This window comes from Brachyistius frenatus, unplaced genomic scaffold (genome assembly GCF_029030835.1).
Source record: "Brachyistius frenatus isolate BFR_SWC_R1_liver_20210118 unplaced genomic scaffold, ASM2903083v1 Contig_260, whole genome shotgun sequence".
NCBI classification, from domain to species: Eukaryota; Metazoa; Chordata; class Actinopteri; family Embiotocidae; genus Brachyistius; species Brachyistius frenatus.
Window position 1 is genome coordinate 184067 of NW_027210859.1, and position 26884 is coordinate 210950.

At 43.5% G+C, this 26884-nt stretch overlaps 5 protein-coding genes across 6 annotated transcripts; 1 reads left to right on the forward strand and 4 right to left on the reverse strand.

Annotated features, from left to right (window-relative positions):
- The first annotated feature begins 680 nt into the window (after nucleotides 1–680).
- On the forward strand, nucleotides 681–6872 carry LOC138634407 (galectin-related protein-like). The gene is made up of 5 exons (XM_069721314.1): nucleotides 681–858; nucleotides 1454–1537; nucleotides 1638–1726; nucleotides 2578–2764; nucleotides 4725–6872. The coding sequence occupies exons 1-5, from the start codon at nucleotides 826–828 to the stop codon at nucleotides 4866–4868; spliced, it is 537 nt and encodes a 178-aa protein (XP_069577415.1). The 5' UTR covers nucleotides 681–825; the 3' UTR covers nucleotides 4869–6872.
- Nucleotides 6873–10230: 3358 nt separating this feature from the next.
- Nucleotides 10231–11718, reverse strand: LOC138634402 (cold-inducible RNA-binding protein A-like). Of its 2 annotated transcripts, XM_069721310.1 has the most exons (2): nucleotides 11096–11718; nucleotides 10231–11059 (listed from the first exon to the last, which is right to left on the reverse strand). In XM_069721310.1, the coding sequence occupies exons 1-2, from the start codon at nucleotides 11499–11501 to the stop codon at nucleotides 10962–10964; spliced, it is 504 nt and encodes a 167-aa protein (XP_069577411.1). In that variant the 5' UTR covers nucleotides 11502–11718; the 3' UTR covers nucleotides 10231–10961. The 2 variants fall into 2 exon arrangements, with proteins under 2 accessions (XP_069577411.1, XP_069577410.1); XM_069721309.1 differs by having other exon boundaries at nucleotides 10231–11718.
- A 1015-nt stretch (nucleotides 11719–12733) lies between these two features.
- LOC138634408 (cold-inducible RNA-binding protein B-like) lies at nucleotides 12734–13896 on the reverse strand. Its single transcript, XM_069721315.1, has one exon. It carries the CDS (start codon nucleotides 13685–13687, stop codon nucleotides 13100–13102), a length of 588 nt encoding a protein of 195 aa, XP_069577416.1. The 5' UTR covers nucleotides 13688–13896; the 3' UTR covers nucleotides 12734–13099.
- A 4475-nt stretch (nucleotides 13897–18371) lies between these two features.
- On the reverse strand, nucleotides 18372–19735 carry LOC138634396 (cold-inducible RNA-binding protein B-like). Its single transcript, XM_069721297.1, has one exon. It carries the CDS (start codon nucleotides 19631–19633, stop codon nucleotides 19076–19078), a length of 558 nt encoding a protein of 185 aa, XP_069577398.1. The 5' UTR covers nucleotides 19634–19735; the 3' UTR covers nucleotides 18372–19075.
- Nucleotides 19736–23649: 3914 nt separating this feature from the next.
- LOC138634391 (cold-inducible RNA-binding protein B-like) lies at nucleotides 23650–24928 on the reverse strand. The gene has a single exon (XM_069721290.1). It carries the CDS (start codon nucleotides 24820–24822, stop codon nucleotides 24268–24270), a length of 555 nt encoding a protein of 184 aa, XP_069577391.1. The 5' UTR covers nucleotides 24823–24928; the 3' UTR covers nucleotides 23650–24267.
- Between the last annotated feature and the right edge of the window lie 1956 nt (nucleotides 24929–26884).

A 26884-nucleotide genomic window follows, 5' to 3' on the forward strand; every position in this document is an offset into this window, starting at 1 on the left:
GACAATCAGAGGGGGGGGGGGATGCATGCATGCAATGCGTGCACTGCAATAAAGAGCCAGGACGGGGGGGGGAGGGGGTGTAAAAATCAATGAAAGAGAGCCAGAGTGATCATCCACTTCATTCAGTGAAAAGCAATCATTGTTCCAGGCTCACAAGTGAGCAGAAAACTGGTCTACGTGTTGCTATTTTTAGCCCACTGTCGCCTGCAGTGTGATTTAATCGTTCAAAAGTATTGAATTTGCACACTTCGGCCAATTAGGCCAGTGCCACTCCTGCGTCACATTCAAGCTGATCAAACCCCCCCTCCAAAAAAAAAAGGCTGCGTCAACACCCCCCCAACAAAACTAACCAGTTATTCAATCAAAAGTCGTTTCCTGTATTGTTGACTCCAAATCTTAGAAAATAATGTATTTTTTAAATAAAGAAAACGGTTCACAGGGCGTGTGTCGCCTAATTGGGTGAAGGGTTGTGGAAAATCTTTCTGATTAGCCTTCTCCAACAGACGGAGATTAAGCTTCCAGACTGTAATTATTATAAAGCATACGTCAGCAGATATCCACCCATTTCAGAGAGCCAGTGGAGCAGAGGGATGTCCTGCTGAGTGACTCTGCGCCAGGCCAGGGGAGCTGGTGGAGCTGGTGGAGGTGGTGGGGGGGACAGCAGCAGCAGCAGCCAGGGCTGGAGCAGGAACAGGAATATCCTTCCCTGAGTCAGTGCCACGACGCTTGGCGCACGCACACACACACACACACACACTCACTCACTCCCCCGACAGGGCTGCCTCTGCTCCCGACAGCAAAGCATCCTATGCTCTTCTGCTCAAGATGGCGGTGCAGGCAGCGGAAAAGGACGGACTAGTGAGTATTTGGAGCCCCGCTGGGAGCCGGGGGGGGGAGGGGGGCTTTACGCGCCGGTGGTTATTTTCTGCGCGTGGCGGACTTGTGGGTTTTTGTGATGCGGATTATCCGGTGGATGCGGGGTTTGCGCCCGCGCGGGGCGGACTCCTTCTTTCATCTGTGGCTCGGAGAGGGGAAATGGTGTGTGTGTGTGTGTGAGAGGGGGGGGGGGGGGGGTCCAATACCTGTGGTGCTGAAACGTGGTCGGCGGTGTGCGCTCACCTTCGGCCGCTCAGCCAGGTGCTCCGAACGAGTCCGTTCACGACGCGGTGCGAGATCCGGACGGTTCGGACGCTTTTATGAGGCTAATTTAATGGCAGGATCCCGGATCAACAACATGACAGGTCTGCTGCCACCTCATACGAGGCCACACTTTGTGTGTGTGTGTGTGTGTGTGTGCTTATTGTGCAGTAGGCCGGCAGCCTCATGCTGTGTTGTTTAACCCTCAGCCGGGCCGGTTGTTGTTGTTGTTTGTTTTTGTTTTGTTTTGATCCCACCTGACAGAGACGTAACAATTACAGTTTGCTTCCTGTGTCTTTTGTCACTGGTGCTGAAGAATGTGGAAGATGACCATCTGAATGACTCGCCGGGAGACCCCGGCCTCATCTCACCTGACAAGGAGGATGCATCACGTCTCCTGGTAGGAAACCATCTCAACGATCAACCCCCCTCCCAACCCCCCTTTCAAGTCATCCGTGTTTGATGCTCGCTCCCTAATACACTCACTGTGCTCTGGGTAGACGGTGCCGTTCAGCGGGCGCATCCGGGGCGGCATGCGGCCAGGGAAGAAGATAATAGTGATGGGCATTATTGACCTGGAGCCAGACGGGTAGGACATCACCTCCACAACGCATTCACACGCACTCCTTATCTGGAGCTTATCACTTAAGTCCATCCATATGCATGCATGTTATGTGTTGTTGGGGTTTTTTTTAAGATGGGTTTTTTTGTTTTGTTCTTGGGCCAGTCAGACTTGCTCACCCTCTCTAGGGACACACTGAGTAATGCCTGGGCAGCCAGAGGGGACGGTGGCTCCTTTTAACTGTGCAGAGACCGGGCGTTCCCTCTCCAGCAGGGAGCAACAACAAAAAACCAAAAAAAAAGGGGGGGGGGGCACACAATATATATGTATAATTTTTGTTTTTTTAAAAAGCCAGTGAAGCAGACGTGTTTGGGTGTGTCCTCGCCCTACATGGAAACCTGTGACAAAACTTGGAAGAAACCTTCCACCATGACTTCATCTGTCTCGGCGGATGCTTCCAGCAGCGGAGTATTCATGCCAAAGTTCACGCAAATGTCCCGGGTGACGCTGCGGCAAGGCAGAAAGAAAAATACACACTTTATTCCATCTCACTGCTCAAAATTTGCTTTAGACATGGCCGCACATCTTTCACATAAAGGTGTGCGTGTGCGTGTGCGCGCGTGCGTGTGTGTGTGTGTGTGTGTGTGTGTGACCTGCACAGCTGCAGGATGGAGAGAACAAACCAAACCAAGCAGCAGGGATTATACATAATTAACACTCATTTGGTTAGCTCTTACGCAGCAGCAGCAGCAGAATTATGCATTTGACTCATCCCAGATTAGCTATTGGACATCTGACGTCCACTTTTACCAGCCCGTGCTGCCCGCCCGCCCGCCTGACCCCTCGTCCGTCCCCCCCGTTCGTCCTTCTTCCCTCAGCTTTGACGTCAGCCTGACCTGCGGCCGCGATTCGGAGAAGGAGGAGCCCCCGCTCGACGTGGCCCTGAAACTCACCGCCCGCTTCGCCGACCGCCAGTTTCTGCGCAGCGCCCGCGTCTCCGGGAAATGGACAGAGGAGGAGGCGTCCACCGCCTACTTCCCCTTCATTCCCGATCAGCCTTTTAGGGTAAAGACGCCTTTTTTTTTACCTTCCTCATCTCTTCACTCGTAGTGATCGAGGGTACCTGCCCCCCCCCCCCCCGCCCCCGACCACGAGGTCGCCGGATGCTCCCCTTTTTCTTTAGGCTTCCCGCTCCTTCGACTTGCTCGAGACGCTTCGTGTGTGGAAACTCGATTCTTTTTACCGACTTGACTTTTATTTCCTTTGGCTCTCAATTGTGATAATATTTTATTCACCAAGTTCATTGCCACGATTTGGCTCCACAGAGAAAAATACCTTTACAACGTTTTGTCCCTAAAGGCCGAGCCTGTTGTAGGTCAGCTTGCCCGCCTGCCGCTCTGTTAACGGCAACGTTAATATTACAGGCTCCTTTTTGAACGCTGCATTTTTTTTTTTTTTTTGAAACATTTTTGGGCTGCAGAGATTGTCAAGAGATGTTTGTTCCAACTCTCCAAAGCCTTTGCAGCTGACCTTGTGCAACCATTAAGGGATGGTGATGAAGCCAAGTTCTGTCAGAAATGATGAGGAGGAGGAGGAGGAGAGGGGGGTGAGGAGGGGGTGGGGGGGGTTGTGTGACGCAAGACTGTTTTTCACATGTGGTGCTGCAGGTACATAACAAGATGTTAAAACACGGGGAACACAAGCGTCAAGTGTTATTTTGTTTATTGAGAGGCTTACACATGTAATGAATCAACAACAACAGAAATCGGTGTGATTAACAGCAAACGGGCTAAAACATGCAAACTGTTGTCATATTCCTGCCTCACAAGTTGCCCTCTCGCTTTTCGGGGCGGACTTTTCCTGTTTTTCAAATTTCTTTATCGGCTCCGTGAAAGATTATTCCCAAGAAACGCTGCGAATGTCCTTTCATTCAAAAGACAAACAGGAAATGCTTTTCCGCGCTGCATCATATCCATGCAGCATCAGCTGTTTATGCGCTGGATAAGAAGGAGGGGGGTCGGGGGGCTAGGGAGGGTGGACATATGCCCGATGAGTAATTGTCATAAGACCTGGGGTTGATGGCTCTTTTTAATGTGCTATTACGCTCTGATAAGTTTGAATGTTGACATGACTAACACGTATGGCGTTCGGCTAAAAATACACGATGACGCGCTCCAATTCAAACTGAACCATCTCGCATTTCATACCGAATCGACTGCAGACTAATAACTTCTCTCCCCCCCCCTCCCTCCCGTGTTAGCACTTTGATAAAACGTTATCGTTTGCTTCAGAGCAAGATTGGCTCGTGTCTGATGCTCGCCGGTCGGCTTCAGGCAGAAAGATGCTCACGCTGCTGCGTTTTGTTTTGTTTTTCGTTTTTTTTTTTAATCTGATATGTTGAGGTTCACAGCGTGCAGATACAAACAAGCCAAGAAAAAGTTACGCAAACAAACCTTTAGGTTATTTATCAGACCGTATTATGGGAAACAGCTGTGGCTGAAATTACTTCTTTTTAAAAAAATTTTTTTTAATGTTTTTTGTCATCACAGGATACAGGAAGGAACTAATTAGAAATGTTTTAATTACCCCATTTGAAGCTTTTTCATGTGTTTGCCTTTGTTTAATAACTCGAATGAACAAATAGATTAGTTTTTTGGGTTTTTTTTTCCTTTTCTGTTGTGTAACTTCTGCAGAGTTTAAACAAAAACAAAAAAAGTGTTCACTGTGAACTTGGTTTCAGCAGAATCGGTTATCATCTGTCAATTTCTGGATTTGTTTTTTTTAAAAAAGGAGAAAGATGCAAAGTGTACCAAAAATATTCAAGGAATAGTTTGACATTTTTCTGTTTTAAAATGAAGCCGGTTAGCTTTGCTTGACATAAGGTCTGGATACTTTTTTTTTTTTTTTATGGACTGATCTTAAGGTGCAAATGTGTTTTTCTCCTTCACAACCTGCATTATTGATCATTCGGGCTATTTTCTCTTCTCCTTTTCTTTCCCCTTTCTGTTCTCTTTCTCCCTGACAGATTGAGATCCACTGCGAGCACCAGCGGTTCCGGATATTCGTGGACAGACACCAGCTCTTTGACTTTTATCACAAAGTAAAATCGTTGCCGTCCATCGACAGCGTGCGGATACACGGCGACCTACACATCACCAAGCTCGGCTAACCTCCTTCGCTCTGCAAGTCGTGTGCGAAGCAAGGACTTGATCGCAGATGACCACGCGGCACACGTGCGCCTGTTGCGTCATCATCCATAACCCATCATGCAACACTGCAGCAGCATAGCAACTGGAAAAAGGTGTCGGCAGTGACAAGTTAGACCTTTTTCTGCTTCGTTTCTTTCTCTTCTTTCTGTTTAACCAGGATCTGATGCAATGATGATGATGATGATGAGTTGTAGGTGAATGTGTTTGCTCCATTTTCAGGTATTATTATTTATTTTTATTTTTTTTGTCCTTGTAGCCCCAGTTTTACCAGATCAGGGATCTCACGGCTTATTTATAGCACGTTCATTTTATTTTTTTTTTTATGTTGAATCCTTGAGGGGAGCTGAGATGGAGGCAGGTGCGGAGTAATTTAGCCGGTGCAGGAAAAATAACTCCGATGTTCTAGAAACCAGTTACTCAGGAAAAATGTTGAGCAGCTCAGCAGCTAATAAGAAAGTAAACGGCTGTTTTATTGGTGGAAGCATTTTAAATTTAAATGTTAAATTTGGTGATTTTTGAATCAATTCTTTCACTTACACTGAATGCTGCTTTACTATATAAAAAGCTCAAATCTTGTGGATAAGCTGGAAAATGCATGTTGATTTTCACTCAAACACAACTATGCAGTCAATTCTGCAGCCGCCCACCCTCCACCCCACCCCACCCCACCCACCGAGCACCGTTTGAATATTCAATCTGAACTTTTACTAATTCCCACGTGGGCAGATACACGATTTTATATCCGATAAAAGTGGCTTAAAGCAAAACTAGTTCGGGTTTGTCGACGTGTTCAGATTTGATTCCTCTCAACTCGCAGCTGAATGTCTAATTATTGTGGCATTTATACTTCTAAAAGTCTCCTGATCAGAGCAGAGTGCAGCGCCACGCCCCGTTTCCTCTGTGCTCGTGTATCTCCCAACTCCTTCGGCGCTCCCCTCGCCATCCCTTGGTATTATTCCAGTTGTCATGGTAACGCGCTGCAGCCTCGCCGACCTAAATACTCCAGAACGAGGATTATATCATGACAAGATGTAGCGTCCCACATTGTGCGTTGCGTGGGTTGGTAGTTTGCACTCGTTTTAGGGATCAGTGCAGTTCCCCCCTTTTTTTTTTTTTTTTTTTTTTTTGAATGTATAGCCTTCCTGTTTCCATAGTAGCGTAGATGACATAGTGAAGCACAAAACCATTTCCTCGTGTCACAGTTCATTGTGAAGCAGTCGCACCCTTCTTCACCGCAGCCATCGTTAAGTCGGCTGTGCGTCGCTCGGTTTGCAGTAAATGCACACGAGCAGTCAAAGTTCTCTTCAAAGTAAAAAGTCACAAGTATCACGTCTCAAGGCGCTCAGTACATCAAAGTCACCGCGTAGATTTCAGGGTACTGTTTATTAGGCAAATAAATTATTTGCTGGTGCTTTATAGAGCAGTTATAAGACATTAAAAAGACCAACGGTTGCCAGATTGTGAAAAATCTCCTCTTTTGTTTTCGTTGCGTAATATTGCAGTTCTTTACAGTTATAAACATCTAATAAACTCTCAATTCTGGGGTTAGTAAATCATTGATAAAGGTTCTTGTATGTCTCACTTTATAATAACGCATTAAAGCTGAAATTATGAAGCTTTATAAGCTGCTCATAAACGGACTCCCGTCTCCTGAGAGTCTACAAAACGGCTCCATCTGGACCGAAGTGTCATTTTCCAGCCGGAGCATCCGAAGAGATTTTTATTTTTATTTTTTTCACAACCTGGTAACTCCAAAGTAGTTTCTATGAATTCCTTATGACATTAGTAAATTATTTATTAACCCGCAAATGAAATATTCACAACTTATAAACTCTTTGTCACAAATTTGTCACTGATATCTGCTGCTGCTATTTAGATGAAAGGTTCAAACTTGAAGTAGATCTGACGACTTTTCTTTGATCATCTTCGTCTCGAGCAGCCGTCGCGGTAGTTAGTAGACGGTCGCGCGAAGCTGCGCGGGAGTACCGTGAGGATGTTCGACGTTCGTACGCTCAAGCGTTCCACTTTGATTACAACAAGCTAAGGAAGGTTTTCTTTCTCTTCTACTTTTGCGAGGGTACTGATAACTCCCCCCAAAATTTTTTTTCGAAAGGATGCGAGCCGGTGACGCGTCATAACTCCGGTATTACAACAGAACAAATGTGTACAAATAACGTGTAATTGTGTTGTTGGATACTGTTTTTGTGTTCTTTCTATTAACTGGTGACCATTTGTAACTCTACAGTTTCCTATAATAACATTTTAATATAATCCACGTGACGAGTAACTCAGCAGTGTGTTCCAGTGATGTAGAAACAAGATGTGTGTTAAAGTGGGATGCGGGTTTGTGGTTGTTGTTGTTTTGTTTTTTTTGGGGTGGGGGGGTGGGGGGCTCCTCAGCTGTCACCCAAGTTGACAGCGTTGACAGCAGCAGGAATTATGGAGGAGGGAGATGAACAATTCAAGACTTCCTGAATTAAAGGGCTCAGACCAGGGGTGTGTTTGTGTGCGTGCAGCTTTCTGAGCCGCGTTTACTGCAGCAAATTGTTTTGTAGGACTGTTGTGGGTTTTCCAGCCTTGTGTGAGCAGCGTGTGTTTACCTCCACAGTCGGATCTCTTGCAGGTACGCGACAAGCTGACGGGGCGCTTGAGCTGTTTTTGGTACTGTTGCACTTTAACAACGTACGAAACTCACTATTAATTTGTATTACAGTTGTTTTGTTTGTTTTTTTGTTACACGTGCTTGGAAAACCTCAACTTCTGTTGTGTTTCTTTCCTGATATTGATATCGTAACCCTAACCCTTAAAATCCAGCAGGCCCCCAGCTCCTGATCTCCTTATGATCCCATGGTCTTTTGAGGAACGATCGTCTCGCCCTTATTACTATTATTTGAATTCTTGTACAGCCCTTTTAAAAAAAATATATATATAACTGAAAAAAACTGAATGTCATATTCGCCTCTTTGATTGTAATCGGATGATAAATACCCAGGTGGAAATACCGTTCCCCCCCCCCCCCCCCCCCCTCCCGGTGGTTTACTCTTTACTCTTTCATACCTGTTCAGCTGTGCACCCTTCGTACGCTCGGTTAAAAAAATAAATCGAGTGCGTCTGATGTAAGAATCCGTTTATTTGACCCAGGTCCGCCTGCTTCTAGTTGGACTTTGGATGTACATATTTATGAACGTGGTCACGGGGCTTCACATTTTTTTTATATGAAGAGTAACAAGCCGAAAGCATTTAAGTTGTGCATGAAAGTTTGTATCTACCTGCCGATTTTAGAAACAGGACAGACCGGTATTTTTTGCCAGTTTCCGTTTCAGTCGAGCATGCCGTTTTATTATCTTCTTCACCGTCTATCCGACATCTTTTTCTTTTGGCCCGTTTGCTGTTATTAGCCCGGCGTGTATGAAAATCCAGGTTTAGTGCTGACCTTCATGATAAATTACTGGATTCGAACACATCCGAGACGCACAAAGCAAACATACGGACTAAAGTATTTAACTCGAAAGCTGTTTTCCCATGACCTTCGACAAGCACGACGAAAGGCGACTTTCTAAAAAAAAGAAAAGAAAAGAAAAGAAAAGTGCTAAATGGCTGCTGCGAGAGCGGCTTCATCGTGCCAGTAAATAAAGTGTCCTCTGAGTAGAAGTAGGCTGACGTGTTGTGTGCTTGTACGAGCATGTTATCATTTCTGTTTACTACAGCGTGACCAGCAGGGTTGTGCGCGGTAAGAACACACCTGCCATCATTACAAACACGCTCACTGTTAATATGAAGGCATATTGAAAAGTGGAGTCTTTCATCATGATAAAAGTGTTTTCTTAAAATATTACACGTTTTTCTTTCCCGTGTGAGGAAATGTTTTGAGAGGAGTATTTTCGCCCCTGAACCGCCCGCCGTAAGTGCTTCTTCTTTCACCTGCGAAACGAGGTTCACCATCCTTTTCACGCGCGTGTTTTCAGGGATGTTCTGAAGAATCCTGATCGTCTTTCATCTCAACGGGGATCGCGTCGGCTGTTTTTGGGCCTGCTGCCTTTCAGCAGCTTTCTCTTTGTCGCAAAAAAAGAAAAAAGGAGCGCTTGTATTTACGACGCGATGTCACGTTCCCAAATTATTCAGATATGAAAACCCCCAAATTGAGTGTCTTACTGAGAATGTGCACAGGACCTGGGTTAAGATGAAGGCGGTGTACTCTCCAAATGTTTTGTTTTTTGTTTCTCCTTATGCTTTTGTAAAAACAGTTCCTTCGCAAACCAATAAACTTCTTATCTTGGAACTTTATCGTGCACACTTGTCTTTTATTGATTACGCGTTTCTCGCCCGGGCCTACTTTTTCTGCGTTGTAGATGCTGACGTATCGAGCGGTTGAGACGGGACGGGACGGGACGGGACGGGGGGGATCCGGCTCGAAGGGGTCACAGCCCGAATCCCTCTCGAGTCCAGCGGTTCCTGTGACAAGAACTTTTATTCCGACTTTTTAAGTTTTCTTATACAGAACCGAGGTGTCGTGCGGTTTGGATAAACGGACGCACACGTGAACCGGTCCGAATGCAGCGACACACATTAATGACGGCGATGTCCTTGTGGCTTTTGTAAAAAAAACAGTTCCTTTGCAAAACCAATAAAGTTCTCATTTTGGAACTTTTATCGAGAACACCTTCTTTATTGATGATTTGTTTTGTCTGTAAAATCTTAAATCTGCACTTTCAGCTTTCAGGGAGTAAAAAATAAATAAATAAATACAGTAATTCTCTCTGAAATGTAGTAGAGCATAAAATTAAAATACCTTAACTTTTCATTTTATTATATTTTAAACCTAAAAATAAGGAAAGTCACATCCTGTATAACAGTAGTATACATTTGGTACTGTTGAAAATAAAGAAAAAAGTATTGATATCAGTATTTAAATGGATGATTCAGGCCCTATTGGTGTCAGATCCACACTAATGTTATCTCAATCTCAAAAGTAGGGAGTAAAAAACAAAAAAAATACAGTAATTCTCTGAAATGTAGTAGAGTATAATGTAAAGTAGTATAAAATTGAAATACCTTAACTTCTCATTTTATTTTGAAGTAGCCTAAAAATAAGTATTTGTAAGTAAATTTGGTATTGATATAAGTATTTAAATGTATGATTCTGGCCCTGTTGGTATCAGATCCACACAAACGTTATCTCGATCTCAAAGTAGGGAAAATCCACCTTTATTCAACGTTTTAGTTTTTAAAACCGTTATAACAAACCTACTAGAAGTTTTCTGGGCCGGGCCTACTTTTTCTGTGGGAGCATGTGGGCGATGACGTAGAACAGGAAGTGTAGAATATTTTTTAAATTCTTTTTATTTTCCACAGTCTGTTAAATAGGCTCCATGAAGCCAAACTGACAAAAGACACAACAAAACAAAAAAAAAAAAGAAAGAAAAATAATATGTTGATCATACAAAGAACAAAGTACAAAACTGTTCCTGGTCGAGATATTACTTTGGAGAAAAGAAGTTACACGTTTCGATTACTTTAAACAAGATTAGTCCATTAAACATTTCAAATGCAGATGTTGAGCAGAGCACAGATAATTTGGACAGACTATATATATGTATGCTGCAATCGGCTGTTTTTAGTTCACCAGTCTGAAAGGAATTCACTCTTTATGCGAAATTAAACACAAACTTATTTAATAGTAGTAAAAAGGAATTAAGCATAAAATCAGTAAACAAAAAAAAAAACAAGCCCCATCGGATATTTCAATATAAAACAAAACAAAAAAAAACAAAATAAACACGGAATCAAATCAGGAAACACTTTAACGTGCTGGACAGAGTCTGCAGCGATGGCGATGGCTGTTCGATGAAAGGCCATGTGGAGATCCATTGTCTGATTGGTTTCTTTTCTTTAAAGATGCTGAGCAACTGCAACAGAACTACAAAACTAAAGGTCAGCAATAACACGTGGACATTTTTTTTTTTTTTTTTTTTGTAATTTTTCTTCCTTGGGAGGATCACATCTTTTTGAAATACAGCCAGCCAGGGTTGATGATCTCGGAGTCGGGGAGACGTTTACTCGTGCGAAGCGTAGCTGTCGTAGCCTTCGCGGTAGCTCGAAGAGGAAGAGCGGTCGCCGTAGCCGCCGCCGCTCCGGTACCCGCCGCCGCCGCCTCCTCCGCCGCCGCCGCCGCTCCGGTACCCGCCGCCGCCGCCTCCGTAGCTCCTGTCTCCGCTCCCGTAGCTCCGGTCGCCGTAGCTCCGGTCGCTGTTGTAGCCGCCGCCGCCGCCGCCTCGTCCGCGGCCTCCGCTGAATCTGCCGCCACGTGGTCCGGAGCCGAACCCTCCTCTGCCGCCGCGTCCGCCTTTTCCTGCCTCGTCCACGCGGATGGCCCGGCCGTCGATGTCCTTCCCGTCCATGGCGTCCATGGCGTCCTTCGCGTCTTCGGCGTTCTCGAATTTCACGAAGCCGAAACCGCGAGACCGATCCGTCTCTTTGTCTCTGATCACGTCCACTTTCTCGATGGTTCCGTATTTGCTGAAGGCCTCAGCCAGCGTATCCTCGTTGGTATCGTAGCTCAGCCCTCCGACGAACAGCTTCCCCTCGTCCGACATCTTTTACTGCGGGTTCTTCCTCGGCTGTTGAAATCAAACGGCTGGTGAAAAGAACTTTCTGTTCCGACTTCAGTTCTTACGGACGGAACCGAGACGTGTTCGCGCTTCGTGTGTGTGGTGGTTTGAACAAATCGACGCGCACATGAACCGGTCCGACGCAGCGACACGCGAGCTGCTACTTCTAACTTGTCGTAGCAGGAAAGGGCTGCCCTTTACAGGTATTCCGCCTCACACCTGATGGGCCGTACCACCGCGTGGGGGTGTTCCGGAATAGTCTAAGTGAGAGGGGTGTTTTGTCTTCAACAACCGACGCCGCTCTAAGAATGAGCGCTATAGAGCAGAATTTCTTTTGTTTTTGCCGACTTGGTCAGAACAGGTTCTTCCTGCTTTCCTCTCCCGGTAGGTGGGATGTTTTTTTTTTTTTGTTTTTAGCGCCTTATGCGTTTGTAAAAAAAAAAAAAAAAAAAAAAAAGTTCCTTTGCAAAACCAATAAATTTCTCATTTTTGGAGCTTTATCGAGCACACTGTCTTTATTTATTATGTTGTTGTTGTTTTTTTTTGTCTGTAAAATCTTAATCTGCACTTTCAGATTTCAGGGAGTAAAAAAAAAAAGTAATTTTCTCTGAAATGTAGTATAACGTAGAGTAGCATTGAAAATTGAAATACCTTAATAACTTTTCATTTTACTCTATTTTTGAAGTAGCCTAAACATAATTAAAGTCACAGTAGCATACATTTTGTACTATTGAAAATAAAAAAGTATTAATATCCGTATTTAAATGGATGATTCTGGCCCTGTTGGTATCAGATAACCCCAAATGTTATCTCAATCTCAAAGTAGGGAAATCCACATTTACTCAACATTTTACAGTTTTAACAAACCAAAATTCAGTTTTCTGGGCTGGGCCTACTTTTTCTGTGGGAGCATGTAGACACGTGTAACAGGAAGTGTATAATCTTTTTTTTTTTTTTATTATTCTTTATACTTTCCTCAGTCTGTTAAATAGGCTCCATGAAGCCAACCTGACAAAGACTTCTTTTTTTTTTGATAATACAAAGTACAAAACTGTTCTTGGTTGAGATATTACTTTGGAGAAGAAGAAGTTGACTTCACTTTAAACCAGATTAGTCCATTAAACACATTTAAAATGCAGATGTTGAACAGAGGACAGACTGTATGTATACATGCTGCAATCGGCTGTTTAGTTCACTAGTTTGAAAGGAATTCACTCTTTTGGGAAATTAGACACAACTTTTATTATTAGTAGTTAAAGGAATTTAGCATAAAACCAGGAAGCAAAAACAAGCCCCGTCGGATATTTCAATATAAAAAAAAAAAAAAAACAACCTAAACAATGAATCAAATCAGGAAACAGCTGCTGGACAGAGTCTGCAGCGATGGTGGTGGCTGTTCAATGAAAAGCCACGTGGAGAGATTGTCTGATTGTTGTTTTTCTTTAAAGATGCTGAGCTACTACAACAGAACTACAAAACTAAAGGTCAGCAATAACACGTGGACTTTTTTTTTTTTTTTTCTGCAGGATCACATGTTTGAAACACAGCCAGCCAGGGTTGATGGTCTTGAATCAGGGAGATGTTTACTCGTGTGAATCGTAGCTGTCATAGTTATCGCGGTAGGATGCGGAGCGGTCACCGTATCCCCCCTGGCTCCGGTTATCTCTGTAGCCTCCGCCGCTCCGGTACCCGCCGCCGCCGCCTCCGCCTCCGCCGCCGCCGCGTCCGCCTCCGTAGCTCCTTTCTCCACCTCCGAAGCTCCGGTCGCCGTAGCTCCGGTCACCGTAGCTCCGGTCGCCGTAGCTCCGGTCACCGTAGCTCCGCTCGCCGTAGCTCCGGTCGTTATTGTATCCGCCGCGGCTCCCGCTGAATCTGCCGCCACGTGGCCCGGAGCCGAACCCTCCTCTGCCGCCGCGTCCGCCTTTCCCTGCCTCGTCCACGCGGATGGCCCGGCCGTCGATGTTCCTGCCGTCCATCGCGTCCTTCGCGTCCTTCGCGTCTTCGGCGTTCTCGAATTTCACGAAACCGAAACCGCGAGACCGGTCCGTCTCTTTGTCTCTGATCACGTCCACTTTCTCGATGGTTCCGTACTTGCTGAAGGCCGCAGCCAGGGACTCCTCGTTGGTGTCGTAGCTCAGCCCTCCGACGAACAGCTTCCCCTCGTCCGACATCTTCAGTGCAGCTCTTTCCTGATTGATGAGATCAAATGGCTGTTGAAATAACTTTTATTCCAACTTAAGTTTTCATGAACAGAACTGAGGTGTATGCGTTGTGAGTGTGTGTGTGTGTGTGTGTGTGTGTAAATGGACACACACATATGAACCTGTCAAACGCTGTAACACATTAATGACAGGAACTTGACGTAGCAGAGGAGAGCTGCCCTGCACAGGTATGCAGGCTCACACCTGAGGACTGGAACGTACCACTGTGAGGGGGGTGTGGTGGAATAGTCTAAGTGAGCCTGGACTTTTCCATAACCAAAGCCACCTCCCTCCCCCAAGTCAATTTTATTTGTATAACACAGGTTATTTCATGGCACTTAACCGTTAAAGTCCTTACAGCAGAACTGTGCAATATGATACAGAGAAATTCAACAATTCCCACATAAGCTAGGAGGGGAAGAAAAAAAAAACTTAACAGGGGGAAGGAAACCAGGCTCAGAGGTGGGCGGCCATCTGCCTCCACCGGTTGGGGGGGTGAGGGGAGAGCAGAGAGAGAAAAGGACAGCATGGAGATCCGAAACATGAAGTGTTGGTGGGGCCGACAATCACGGAGCAGAGACGTGCAGCTCCACGGCCGGGGCGCATAGAGAAATAACAGAAGCTATGCGATCGAGGGAACTGAACGGTGAGGCAACGGACAATAAGCAAAAACTATGTGAGAGAAAAAGCATGAAGTTACTGAGATGTGATGGTGAGATATGAGTTATAGAGAGTTAAAGAGTGAGAGGAAAGCAGCTCAGCGCCTAACGAGGTCCCCCAGCAGCCTATAACAGCATAACAGCAGGGTGGTTCAGGGCCACCTGAGCGAGCCCTAACTATAAGTTTTATCCAAAAGGAAAGTTTAGAGTCAAACCTTAAAGCTAGAGAGGGTTTCTGCCCCTCGAACACAAACTGGGAGGTGGTTCCACAGGAGAGGAGCCTGGAAACTGAAGGCTCTGCCTCCTATTCTACGTTTGGAAACTCTGGGAAACACAAGCAGGCCAGCGTTCTGAGAGCGAAGTGCTCTGTCAGGATGATGTGGTTCCATAAGATCTGTTAGGATGATGTGGTTCCATAAGATCTGTCAGGATGATGTGGTTCTATAAGACCTGTCAGGATGATGTGGTTCTATAAGATCTGTCAGGATGATGTGGTTCTATAAGATCTGTCAGGATGATGTGGTTCCATAAGATCTGTCAGGATGATGTGGTTCTATAAGACCTGTCAGGATGATGTGGTTCTATAAGATCTGTCAGGATGATGTGGTTCTATAAGACCTGTCAGGATGATGTGGTTCTATAAGATCTGTCAGGATGATGTGGTTCCATAAGATCTGTCAGGATGATGTGGTTCTATAAGACCTGTCAGGATGATGTGGTTCCATAAGATCTGTCAGGATGATGTGGTTCTATAAGACCTGTCAGGATGATGTGGTTCCATAAGATCTGTCAGGATGATGTGGTTCTATAAGACCTGTCAGGATGATGTGGTTCCATAAGATCTGTCAGGATGATGTGGTTCTATAAGACCTGTCAGGATGATGTGGTTCCATAAGATCTGTCAGGATGATGTGGTTCTATAAGACCTGTCAGGATGATGTGGTTCCATAAGATCTGTCAGGATGATGTGGTTCCATAAGATCTGTCAGGATGATGTGGTTCTATAAGACCTGTCAGGATGATGTGGTTCTATAAGATCTGTCAGGATTATGTGGTTCTATAAGATCTGTCAGGATGATGTGGTTCCATAAGATCTGTCAGGATGATGTGGTTCCATAAGATCTGTCAGGATGATGTGGTTCTATAAGACCTGTCAGGATGATGTGGTTCTATAAGATCTGTCAGGATGATGTGGTTCTAAAATATCTGTCAGGATGATGTGGTTCTATAAGATCTGTCAGGATGATGTGGTTCTATAAGATCTGTCAGGATGATGTGGTTCTAAAAGATCTGTCAAGATGATGTGGTTCTATAAGATCTGTCAGGATGATGTGGTTCTAAAATATCTGTCAGGATGATGTGGTTCTATAAGATCTGTCAGGATGATGTGGTTCTATTAGATCTCTGAGATACTATAAAGCCTGGTCATGTAGAGCTTTATAGGTCAGCAAGATAATTTTAAATTCTACTCTTGATTTAACAGAAAGCCGATGAAGAGAAGCTAAAACAGGAGAAATATGATCTCTCTTTCTAAATCCCGTCAGTACTCTTGCTGCAGCATTTTGAATCAACTGCAGGGTTTTTAATGAGTAATTTGGACATCCTAACAACAAGGAATTATAGTAATCCAGCCTGGAAGTAACAAATGCATGAATTATATTTTCTGCATCACGCTGAGGAAGGATTTTCCTGATTTTATTAATATTACGTAGATGAAAGAAGGCAGTTCTGGAGATTTGCTTTATATGGTGGCTAAAGGACAAATCCTCATCAAAGATGACTCCAAGGTTCCTCAGTTTTGCTGGAGGCCAAGACAACGTCATCTGGAGTAACCAAGTGATTTCAGAAAGAGTTTCTGAGGTGTTTAGGACCAAGTACAATAACTTCTGTTTTGTCTGAATTTAGAAGCAGGAAGTTTTTGTTCATCCAGGCCTTTATGTCTTTTAGACAATCTTCAAGTTTTACTAACTGATTAGTTTCATCTGGTTTTATAGAAAGATATAGCTGAGTGTCATATGCATAACAATGGAAGTTGACGCAGTGCTTCTTGATGATATCTCCTAATGGAAGCATGTACAAAGTAAAAAGTATTGGGCCCAACACTGAGCCTTGTGGAACTCCACAGCTAACTCTTGTTTTGTCTGGAAGACTCATCGTTGACATGGACAAACTGAAATCTATCTGATAAGTAAGATTTGAACCAGTCTAATGCAGTTCCTTTGATCCTCGTAACATCTTCTAATCTCTGTAATAAAATCGTTTGATCAATCGTATCAAAAGCAGCACTGAGGTCCAGGAGAACAAGTACAGAGACGAGTCCAGTGTCTGAGGCTATCAGAAGATCATTAGTAACTTTCACCAGAGCTGTTTCTGTGCTATGATGAACTCTGAAGCCTGACTGAAAATCTTCAAACAGACCATTCCTCTGTAAATGATCACAAAGTTGATTTGCGATTTTAGAAATAAACGGCAGGTTGGAAAACAGCTGGATGCAGAGTCGGCTTTTTAAGTAAAGGTTTAATTACAGCCACTTTAAAAGCCTGCGGTACATAGCCGGTTACAATAGATAGGTTGATCTGATCTAATATGGAAGTACTAGTTAAAGGGAAATACTTCCTTGAGGAGTTTAGTTGGGATGGGATCCAGGACACAGGTAGAGGATCCAGATGAAGAAATAACTGCAGTTAGCTCGGAGAGCTCAACAGGAGAGAAATGTTCAAGGTACAAATCTGGTCCTACAGTTGTGCTTAACATCACATCAGTGACGGTGGCAGGAAGAGTCGGCCCGATTCTCTCCCTAATAGTGAGTAGTTTTACTGGTGAAGAAGTTGATGAAGTCGTTACTGCTGAGAGCTGAAGGAATAGAGGGCTCAACAGAGCTGTGACTCTTTGTCAGCCTGCTGCAGTGCTGAAAAGAAACCTGGGGTTGTTCTTGTTGTCCTCTATTAATGATGAATAATATAAAGTTCTGGCCTCACAAAGAGCTTTCTTATATATTAGACGATTCTTCCAGGCCGGGTGAAATTCTTCTAAATTAGAGGAACGCCACTTCCTTTCCAGCTTTCTAGTCGCCTCCCTATCAGAGCATAATTGTGAGTTGTACCAAGGAGACAACTTCCTCTGATTCATGACTCTCTTCTTTAGAGGGGCGACATTATCTTGTGTGTTCTTTCTATTAACTGGTGACCATTTGTAACTCTACATTTTCCTGCAATAGCATTTCAATATAATCCACGTGGCTGAGTGACTCAGCAGTGTGTTCCAGTGACGTAGAAACAAGATGTGCGTTAAGGTGGGATGCAGGTTTGTGGTGTTTTGTTGTGTGCTTGTACAATCATGTTATCATTTGTTTATTAGTGTAATCAGCAGTGTTGTGCGTGGTAAGAACACACCTACTATCATTACTAACATGCTCACTGTTGCTGTTAATATGAAGGCATATTGAAAAGTGGAGTCTTTTATAATGATGAAAGTGTTTTCTTCAAATATATATGTATACAATTTTTTTCCTGTACGAGGAAATGCATGGCACCGTGGTGTTCGCTCCAAATGTTTTTTTTGTCCTTATGCTTTAGTAAAAAGTTCCTTTGCAAACCAATAAACTTCTAATTTTGGATCTTTATTGTGCACACTGTCTTTATTGATTGTGTTTTGTCAGTTAAATCTTAATCTGCAAAGTACAGCTTTCAGGGAGTACAAAATACAGTAATTCTCTGAAATGTAGTGGAGTATTATGTAAAATGGCATAAAATTGAAATACCTTTCTAACTTTTCACCTTATTATATTTTGAAGTAGCCTAAAAATGTATGATTCTGGCCCTATTGGTATCAGATCCACCCAAATGTTATCTCAATCTCAAAGTAGGGAAATCCACCTTCATTCAACATTTTACAGTTTTTAAAACAGTTATAACAAACCTATTAGAAGTTTCTGGGCCGGGTCTACTTATTCTGTGGGAGCATGTAGACGATGAGGTATAACAGGAAGTGTAGAATCTTTTTAAATTCTTTTTATTTTCCACAGTCTGTTAAATAGGCTCCATGAAGCCAAACTGACAAAGAAAAAAAAAAAAAATTTGATCATACAAAGAACAAAGTACAAAACTGTTCCTGGTTGAGATATTACTTTGGAGCTAAGAATAAATTTTTCTATCATTTTAAACAAGATTAGTCCATTTAACACATTTCAAATGCAGAGGTTGAGCAGAGCACAGAAGATAATTTGGACAGACTGTATATATATATGCTGCAATTTGCAACTTCACGAACAGCCGGCCACTTCTGATGTTTAGTTCATTCAGTCTGAAAGGAATTCACTCTTTTGGGAAATTAAACAACTTTTTTTTTTTTTTTTTTTAATATTAGTAAAAGGAATTTAGGCATAAAATCAGGAAACAAAAACAAGCCCCATCGGATATTTCAATATAAAACAAAAACCTAAACAAGGAGTCAAATCAGGAAACAGTTTAACGAGCTGGACAGAGTCTGCAGCGATGGTGGTGGCTGTTCAATGAAAAGCCATGTGGAGAGCCATTGTCTGATTGGTTTCTTTTCTTTTTTTTTTTCTTTAAAGATGCTGAGCTACTACAACAGAACTACAAAACTAAAGGTCAGCAATAACACGTGGACATTTTTTTCTGGAGGATCACATCTTTGAAACACAGCCAGCCAGGGTGATGGTCTTGAATCAGGGAGATGTTTACTCGTTTGAAGCGTAGCTGTCATAGCTATCGCGGTAGGATGCGGAGCGGTCACCGTATCCCCCCTGGCTGCGGTTATCTCTGTAGCCTCCGCCGCTCCTGTAGCCTCCGCCGCCGCCGCCGCCGCCTCCGTAGCTCCTTTCTCCGCCCCCGAAGCTCCGGTCGCCGTAGCTCCGGTCGCCGTAGCTCCGCTCGCCGTAGCTCCGGTCGTTGTTGTAGCCGCCGCCTCCTCCTCCTCGTCCGCGGCTCCCGCGAAATCTGCCGCCACGTGCTCCGGAGCCGAACCCTCCTCCTCTGGGGCGTCCGCCTTTCCCTGCCTCGTCCACTCGGATGGCCCGGCCGTCGAGGGTCTTCCCGTCCATGGCGTCCTTCGCGTCTTTCGCATCTTCGGCGTTCTCGTATTTCACGAAGCCGAAACCGCGAGACCTCTCCGTCTCTTTGTCTCTGATCACGTCCACTTTCTCGATGGTTCCGTACTTGCTGAAGGCCGCAGCCAGGGACTCCTCGTTGGTTTCGAAGCTCAGTCCTCCGACGAACAGTTTCCCCTCGTCCGACATCTTTAGCGGCAGCTCTTTCCTCGCTGATACGATCAAATGGCTGGTGCGCGGAGCTGCAGTTCGAATCGGAAGTGAAGCATTAACCGTTCATTCTTCTTTTGCGTTTCGCGGCGGTTTCCGGTGAAAGTCGCATTACCGCCACCTACCGTACAGGAGGAGTGTGGAAACCAGAGTTTTACCAAAGCCCTCTTACATAAAAAAAAAACAAAAAACAAAGACGATACCAAATTCAGTGAACTGAATTATTTTAACACACACACAAAAAATATATATATATTTATGGAGGTAGATTATTTAATCGCTGCTGCGAAAATTACCGAGATTTACAGCAGCGTCGGAAAGACGTAGTGATGTTGTGATGTGCTGTTTGGGACGGAACCACATGCAAAACACAAAGCAGATGGCTTTGAGCAACGGGAGCTTTATTATCCTCACAGAAACAGGAGGAATAATCTCTCGAGATAATTTGGATGAGCAACGAAAACGAGTCCAAACCGGTTGAGAGCCGACATCAGTCACTTTGAAAAACACTTTCGCCCCCCTCCCCCCCCGCCTCCACCCCACCTGCTGACGTGTGACGTAACTGTCGATGACGTCACTTCCTGTTTATAATTCACTAGCGTTTACTTCTACGCTATTTCGGCTTCTTTCCCTCCACCACCCACCACCCCCTCCCGCTGAATTATTAAACCTCCTTTAATATCTCTCCGCGCTTTTATTTAGTTTCGAGTTTAAAAACTCGTGCTCGCTCCGCTTTGAGAGCGGTTTTTACCGTTTTCGGTGCCGTTAGCTTAGCAAGTTAGCAATGGCTTCCATCTTCTTCCCCCCTCCTCCTCCTTTTTTCTTTTTTCCTCCTCCTTCTCGTTTGTGCGACATGTTTGTAAAACAAAAACAAAAAAAAACACCATCCCAGGGTGGAGGCCGGCACGCAGAGCTGCAGCCTTACACGCTCCTTCTGCAGCTTCTTCAGAGCTGTCACTCACCCAAAACCTTCAACATCCCATAGACGTTGTGTTTACTTAAAAAAAAATAATAATAATAATAAAACAATTAAATATCAGATCTCTCTCTCGTCTGAGTCTCAACTGGTTTGATAAGTTTTATCACCTCAAATTTATTCTTAATTCATTTAAAAGTCAAGACTCGTAGTCTCTCGCACCCAAAACTGGAAAACACATCAACTTGACTGTGTTTGTTGTTGTTTATCTCCCACCTGGTCCTTATTCAGAGTGTCTCTTGACTTTCCATCTGATTTAGTGCCGAGTTCACGATGAAGCGATGACAGCGGGAGACTTCAACGTCCACGTTGGCGCGGACAACGACGGCCTCAGTTCTACTTTCAGCTCATTATTAGACAATATTGTCTTTTCTCAAGCATGTAAATAAACCCCGTCACCGTGGTAACCACACCCTCCATCTGGTTCTGTGGTATGGAAACTGAAAATTGTAAAAATGCATTTCCTCAAAACCCTGTTTTATCGGACCGCTTCCTATGAACATTTGAAGTTACAATAACACAGCAATGTGGGATTAAATCCCACGACGGTAGATGTCTTGACAGATGATGCCGTGGCCGAGTTTAAGGAAGCGGTTACACGCTTATCCTCTTCGATGCCGTGTGTTAAAGCGTCTACGTCGACTTTAGTCCCACACGAGTGGATCATCTGGTAGAAAACACTGCAGCCTCTCTGCTGCAACTCCAGATGATGTCGCCCCTCTGAAGAAGAGAGTCATGAACCAGAGGAAGTTGTCTCCTTGGTACAACTCACAATTATGCTCTGATAGGGAGGCGACTAGAAAGCTGGAAAGGAAGTGGCGTTCCTCTAATTTAGAAGAATTTCACCCGGCCTGGAAGAATCGTCTAATATATAAGAAAGCTCTTTGTGAGGCCAGAACTTTATATTATTCATCATTAATAGAGGACAACAAGAACAACCCCAGGTTTCTTTTCAGCACTGCAGCAGGCTGACAAAGAGTCACAGCTCTGTTGAGCCCTCTATTCCTTCAGCTCTCAGCAGTAACGACTTCATCAACTTCTTCACCAGTAAAACTACTCACTATTAGGGAGAGAATCGGGCCGACTCTTCCTGCCACCGTCACTGATGTGATGTTAAGCACAACTGTAGGACCAGATTTGTACCTTGAACATTTCTCTCCTGTTGAGCTCTCTGAGCTAACTGCAGTTATTTCTTCACCTGGATCCTCTACCTGTGTCCTGGATCCCATCCCAACTAAACTCCTCAAGGAAGTATTTCCCTTTAACCAGTACTTCCATATTAGATCAGATCAACCTATCTATTGTAACCGGCTATGTACCGCAGGCTTTTAAAGTGGCTGTAATTAAACCTTTACTTAAAAAGCCGACTCTGCATCCAGCTGTTTTCCAACCTGCCGTTTATTTCTAAAATTGCAAATCAACTTTGTGATCATTTACAGAGGAATGGTCTGTTTGAAGATTTTCAGTCAGGCTTCAGAGTTCATCATAGCACAGAAACAGCTCTGGTGAAAGTTACTAATGATCTTCTGATAGCCTCAGACACTGGACTCGCTTTTGATACGATTGATCACACGATTTTATTACAGAAGACGTTACGAGGATCAAAGGAACTGCATTAGACTGGTTCAAATCCTACTTATCAGATAGATTTCAGTTTGTCCATGTCAACAATGAGTCTTCCAGACAAAACAAGAGTTAGTTGTGGAGTTCCACAAGGCTCGGTGCTCAGATTATTGTAATTCCTTGTTGTTAGGATGTCCAAATTACTAATTAAAAACCCTGCAGGGCCTTCAGTTTCCAGGCTCCTCTCCTGTGGAACCAGCTCCCAGTTTGTGTTCGAGGGGCAGAAACCCTCTTTCGCTTTAAGGTTAGATTCAAAACTTTTTATTTTTGATAAAGTTTATAGTTAGTTGTAAGACTTTACAATAACTCACCTGTGGCCAAATTCATCACACAACAATTAACACAATGTTTGTTTGTTTAATTCATTGCACTGCTGTTAAGTTTAGTTTAATTTAATATTATTATTTATATATAATGTGCCTTTAAAAAAAATAATTTATATTTAATATGTTTTACTACCTCTATTTTTGTATTTTCTATCGATCCTCGCACCTGAGTGACGGAACGTACCACTTCGTAGGGGTGTGGCGGAATAGTCTAAGTGCGCCTGGACTTTCTCTATTTTTTAACGCGTACCATCTACTCAACTTTAACGACGCTTCCTTTTTTTTTTTCCAGCAAACTCTGGAGGGGAAACCAATTCGTTTAACATCTCGCGTTATTTTCACACAATAACAACGCTGAATGAGCAGAAGTTTGTTGTTGGATGCTGTTTTCTTTGTGCGTGTTTTTTTTTTCCCCGCACGAGGAACATGGCACCGTGTTTTTCGCGCCAAAAAAAAAAAAAAAAAAAATTCCCCCTCATGCTTTTGTAAAAACACGTTTCTCTGCAGCGTTTTATCTGTAAAAGCTTCATCTTGCAAAGTAAAACATGCAGTAATTATCTCTGAAAATGTAGCACGAAATAAGAAATGATCCTTTTTAATTTCATTTTATTCCCAGATGTTCCCGGCCCTCGGGCCTACTTATTCTAGCGTGCAGATGGGATGATACAACAGGAAGTGTAGAATATTTTTTTTAAATTATTTTTTATTTTCCACAGTCTGTTAAATAGGCTCCATGAAGCCAAACTGACAAAAAAAAAAAAAAAAATGTTGATCATACAAAGAACAAAGTACAAAACTGTTCCTGGTCGAGATATTACTTTTAGAGGGAAAAAGGGGAAGGGAAAGGAAGTTACATTTTTTTTTTTTATTTTATTATTATTTTTTTTTAAATCACTTTAAACAAGATTAGTCCATTAAACACGTTTCAAATGCAGATGTTGAGCAGAGGACAGAAGATAACTTGGGACAGGACTGGGGGAGCATGCTGCAATTTGCAACTTCACGAACATCCGGCCACTTCTTGGTGTTTAGTTCATTCAGTCTGAAAGGAAAAGTGAACACACGGGAGCCTCGGCTAAACGAATACTTTTAATAGTAGTAAATCATATATCCGGAAACAAAAAAAACAACAACAAAATAATAATTAAAAAAAAAAAAAAAAAAAACCCCATCAGATACTTCTATAATAAAATAATAATAATAAAAAAAACTAAACAAGGAATCAAAATCTGGACAGAGTCTGCAGCGATGGTCGCGGCTGTTCGGTGAAAAGCCATGTGGACATCCATTGTCTGATTGGGGGACTTCAGTCCTAAATCAGGTTACAGATGCTTTTTTTTTTTATTTTTATTTTTTTTTTAGTTTAAAAAAAAAGATCTTTGAGGAATAATGAAGCAAGAAAAAAAATAAAATAATAAAAAAAATAATTCCTGAACTGTAAATTTGCAACATGGTTTGTTAAGGAATGACCAAAACTCATGGCTAATATTTTTTATTTTCGTCTTTTCTTTTTTTTGTTTTTTCTTTTTTTGTTGTTTTCTTTAAAGATGCTGAGCTACTACAACAGAACTACAAAACTAAAGGTCAGCAATAACACGTGGACATTTTTTTTTTTTTTTCTCTCTCTCGAGGAGCGCATCTTTGAAACACAGCCAGCCAGGGTGATGATCTCGAAATCGGGGAGATGTTTACTCGTTTGAAGCGTAGTCGTCATAGTTATCGCGGTAGGATGCGGAGCGGTCACCGTATCCCCCCTGGCTGCGGTTATCTCTGTAGCCTCCGCCGCTCCTGTAGCCTCCGCCTCCGCCGCCGCCGCCTCCGTAGCTCCTTTCCCCGCTCCCGAAGCTCCGGTCGCCGTAGCTCCGGTCGCCGTAGCTCCGCTCGCCGTAGCTCCGGTCGTTGTTGTAGCCGCCGCCTCCGCCGCCTCGTCCGCGGCCTCCGCTGAATCTGCCGCCACGTGGTCCGGAGCCGAACCCTCCTCTCGGGCGTCCGCTTTTCCCTGCCTCGTCCACTCGGATGGGCCGGCCGTCGAGGGTCTTCCCGTCCATGGCGTCCTTCGCGTCCTTCGCGTCTTCGGCGTTCTCGTATTTCACGAAGCCGAAACCGCGAGACCTCTCCGTCTCTTTGTCTCTGATCACGTCCACTTTCTCGATGGTTCCGTACTTGCTGAAGGCCGCAGCCAGGGACTCCTCGTTGGTGTCGAAGCTCAGTCCTCCGACGAACAGTTTCCCCTCGTCCGACATCTTTAGCGGCAGCTCTTTCTGGGCTGAGAAGATCAGATGGCTGTTGCGCGGAGCTGCAGGTCTTCTTGTTCTTTTGCGCTTAATGGCGGGTGGAGACTGGCGAGGAGCTGCTGGTCGAATCGGAAGTGAAGCATTAACCAGCGTTCGTTCTTCGTTTGCCTTTTATGGCGGGTGGCATCCGGTGAACGGTGCATTACCGCCACCTACCGGATCGGAGCGAGGAGCAGCGTTACCTATCCCCTTACAAAAAAACAACAACAAAAAACGCATCTTTTAGATTAAGTTCCTCAACTCCCAGCTTCCTCTTTAACCTATTTATTTAATCATCGCTCTTATTTTTTTTCCTAAAATAATTATTTTTATCTACCTTATTTTTTGTATACGTATTTGTAATTTTTTTTGTTATTATTGTGTACACCTTTTTTGTGTTTCTATGCTGCTGTGACGACAACATTTCCCCACTGTGGGACTAATAAAGTCTAAATCTAGCCTGTCTTGCTGCCATTGACAGATGATATGATCTACAGATTCTGGTATTTTTCAGCACTCACACAGTCCTGTTGGGTGTTTATTTATTAATTGCATTGTTTTTGTTCAGCCTTGTGTGTCCAACCCTAAGTCTGGTTAATGTGTTTTCTTCCATGGTGCTTCTTTTGGATGTCCTCACTATGCCAACTGTGATGCCATTCCTTAACAATGTTTTCTGTGATTATTAATTCAGCTTCTGCTTCGCTGAATAAAATGGCTGCACTGTGCTACAAAGCTTGTATCTGCTCTTTTGTTTCTCTTTATCCCTCTGTGTGCCGGCACCCACACAAATGATTAAAAAAAAAAAAAAATACCCATATTTTAAAGTCGGAACAGTATTTCATATATTTCATTGATTAAATCCTGCCTGCTATGAGATGAGCGTGATTGTAATGACAACAATGCTGAACTGGAATCTGAACAGATAGCACCTCATTAAAGTGGATTTCGGAAAGGCGGAGGAACTATGGACCCAATTATTTGTTTAGAAACAGAAATTAAAAAAGCTTAAGGGGATAAGGAGTGAGTAATGGCTGTGTTTTTTTGATGTGGAAAAGGCATATAATGTGGTTTGGAAGGAGGGATTGTTGATTAAATTAAATATGATAGGAATAGGTGGCAGAGCATATAATTGGATTAAAGACTTTTTATTTAAGAGATTTATTCAAGTCAGAATTAGGACAGCACTATCTAGAAGATACCCGGTAGAGAATGGTACACCTCAGGGCAGCGCCATCAGTCCGATACTGTTCTCCATCCTGATAAATGATGTTTTCTCTCAAAGCTCATTACCTTCCTGATCTGAACCTCCTCCACCCACTGCAGTGCTGTTAAAATGGCCAACGTCTCAACTGTATAAACAGACAGATTGTCTGATGTTCTGCTTTTGACTGCATATTGCAAAGTTGCTATGGTGACCGCAGAACCAGCTCTACCTGCATCAGGATCTTTAGATCTATCTGTGTATACTGGGGTAAATGATTGATATGTCGCCTGTAGTCTAGCCTCCACCACTCCTGCAAAATGACTAAAATCTTGTTTTTTTCCCCCCAAAAAAATAATTATTAAATGTCACTGAGGGAAATAGCCAAGGTGGTGTTGCTGATCACGGTACTGTAGGGGTGACTGTTATAACTGATTTAAGGCAAGGCAAGAATATGTGTAGAGCACATTTCAACAACAAGGCAATTCAAAGTGCTTCACATAAAACCATTAAAAGCATCAAAACATAAGGCAAAAGAAAAGGACATTTAAAACCAATTAAGAACAAGTTATTAAAACATTAAAAACAGTGATTAAAACCTTAAGCAAGCTAAAAAAAAAAAAAAAAATAGGAGAAAAGTTACAGTGCAGTTTAAGACATCCTCAAATCTGGTTCAGTGAAAGGCAGCAAACAGAAAATTCTTCAGTCTTGATTTTGAAGGAGCTGAGAGTTGCAGCAGACCTGCAGCTTTCTGGGACTTTGTTCCACATATGTGGAGCATAAAAACTGAACGCTGCTTTCTCCATGTTTAGTTCTGACTCCGGGAACAGA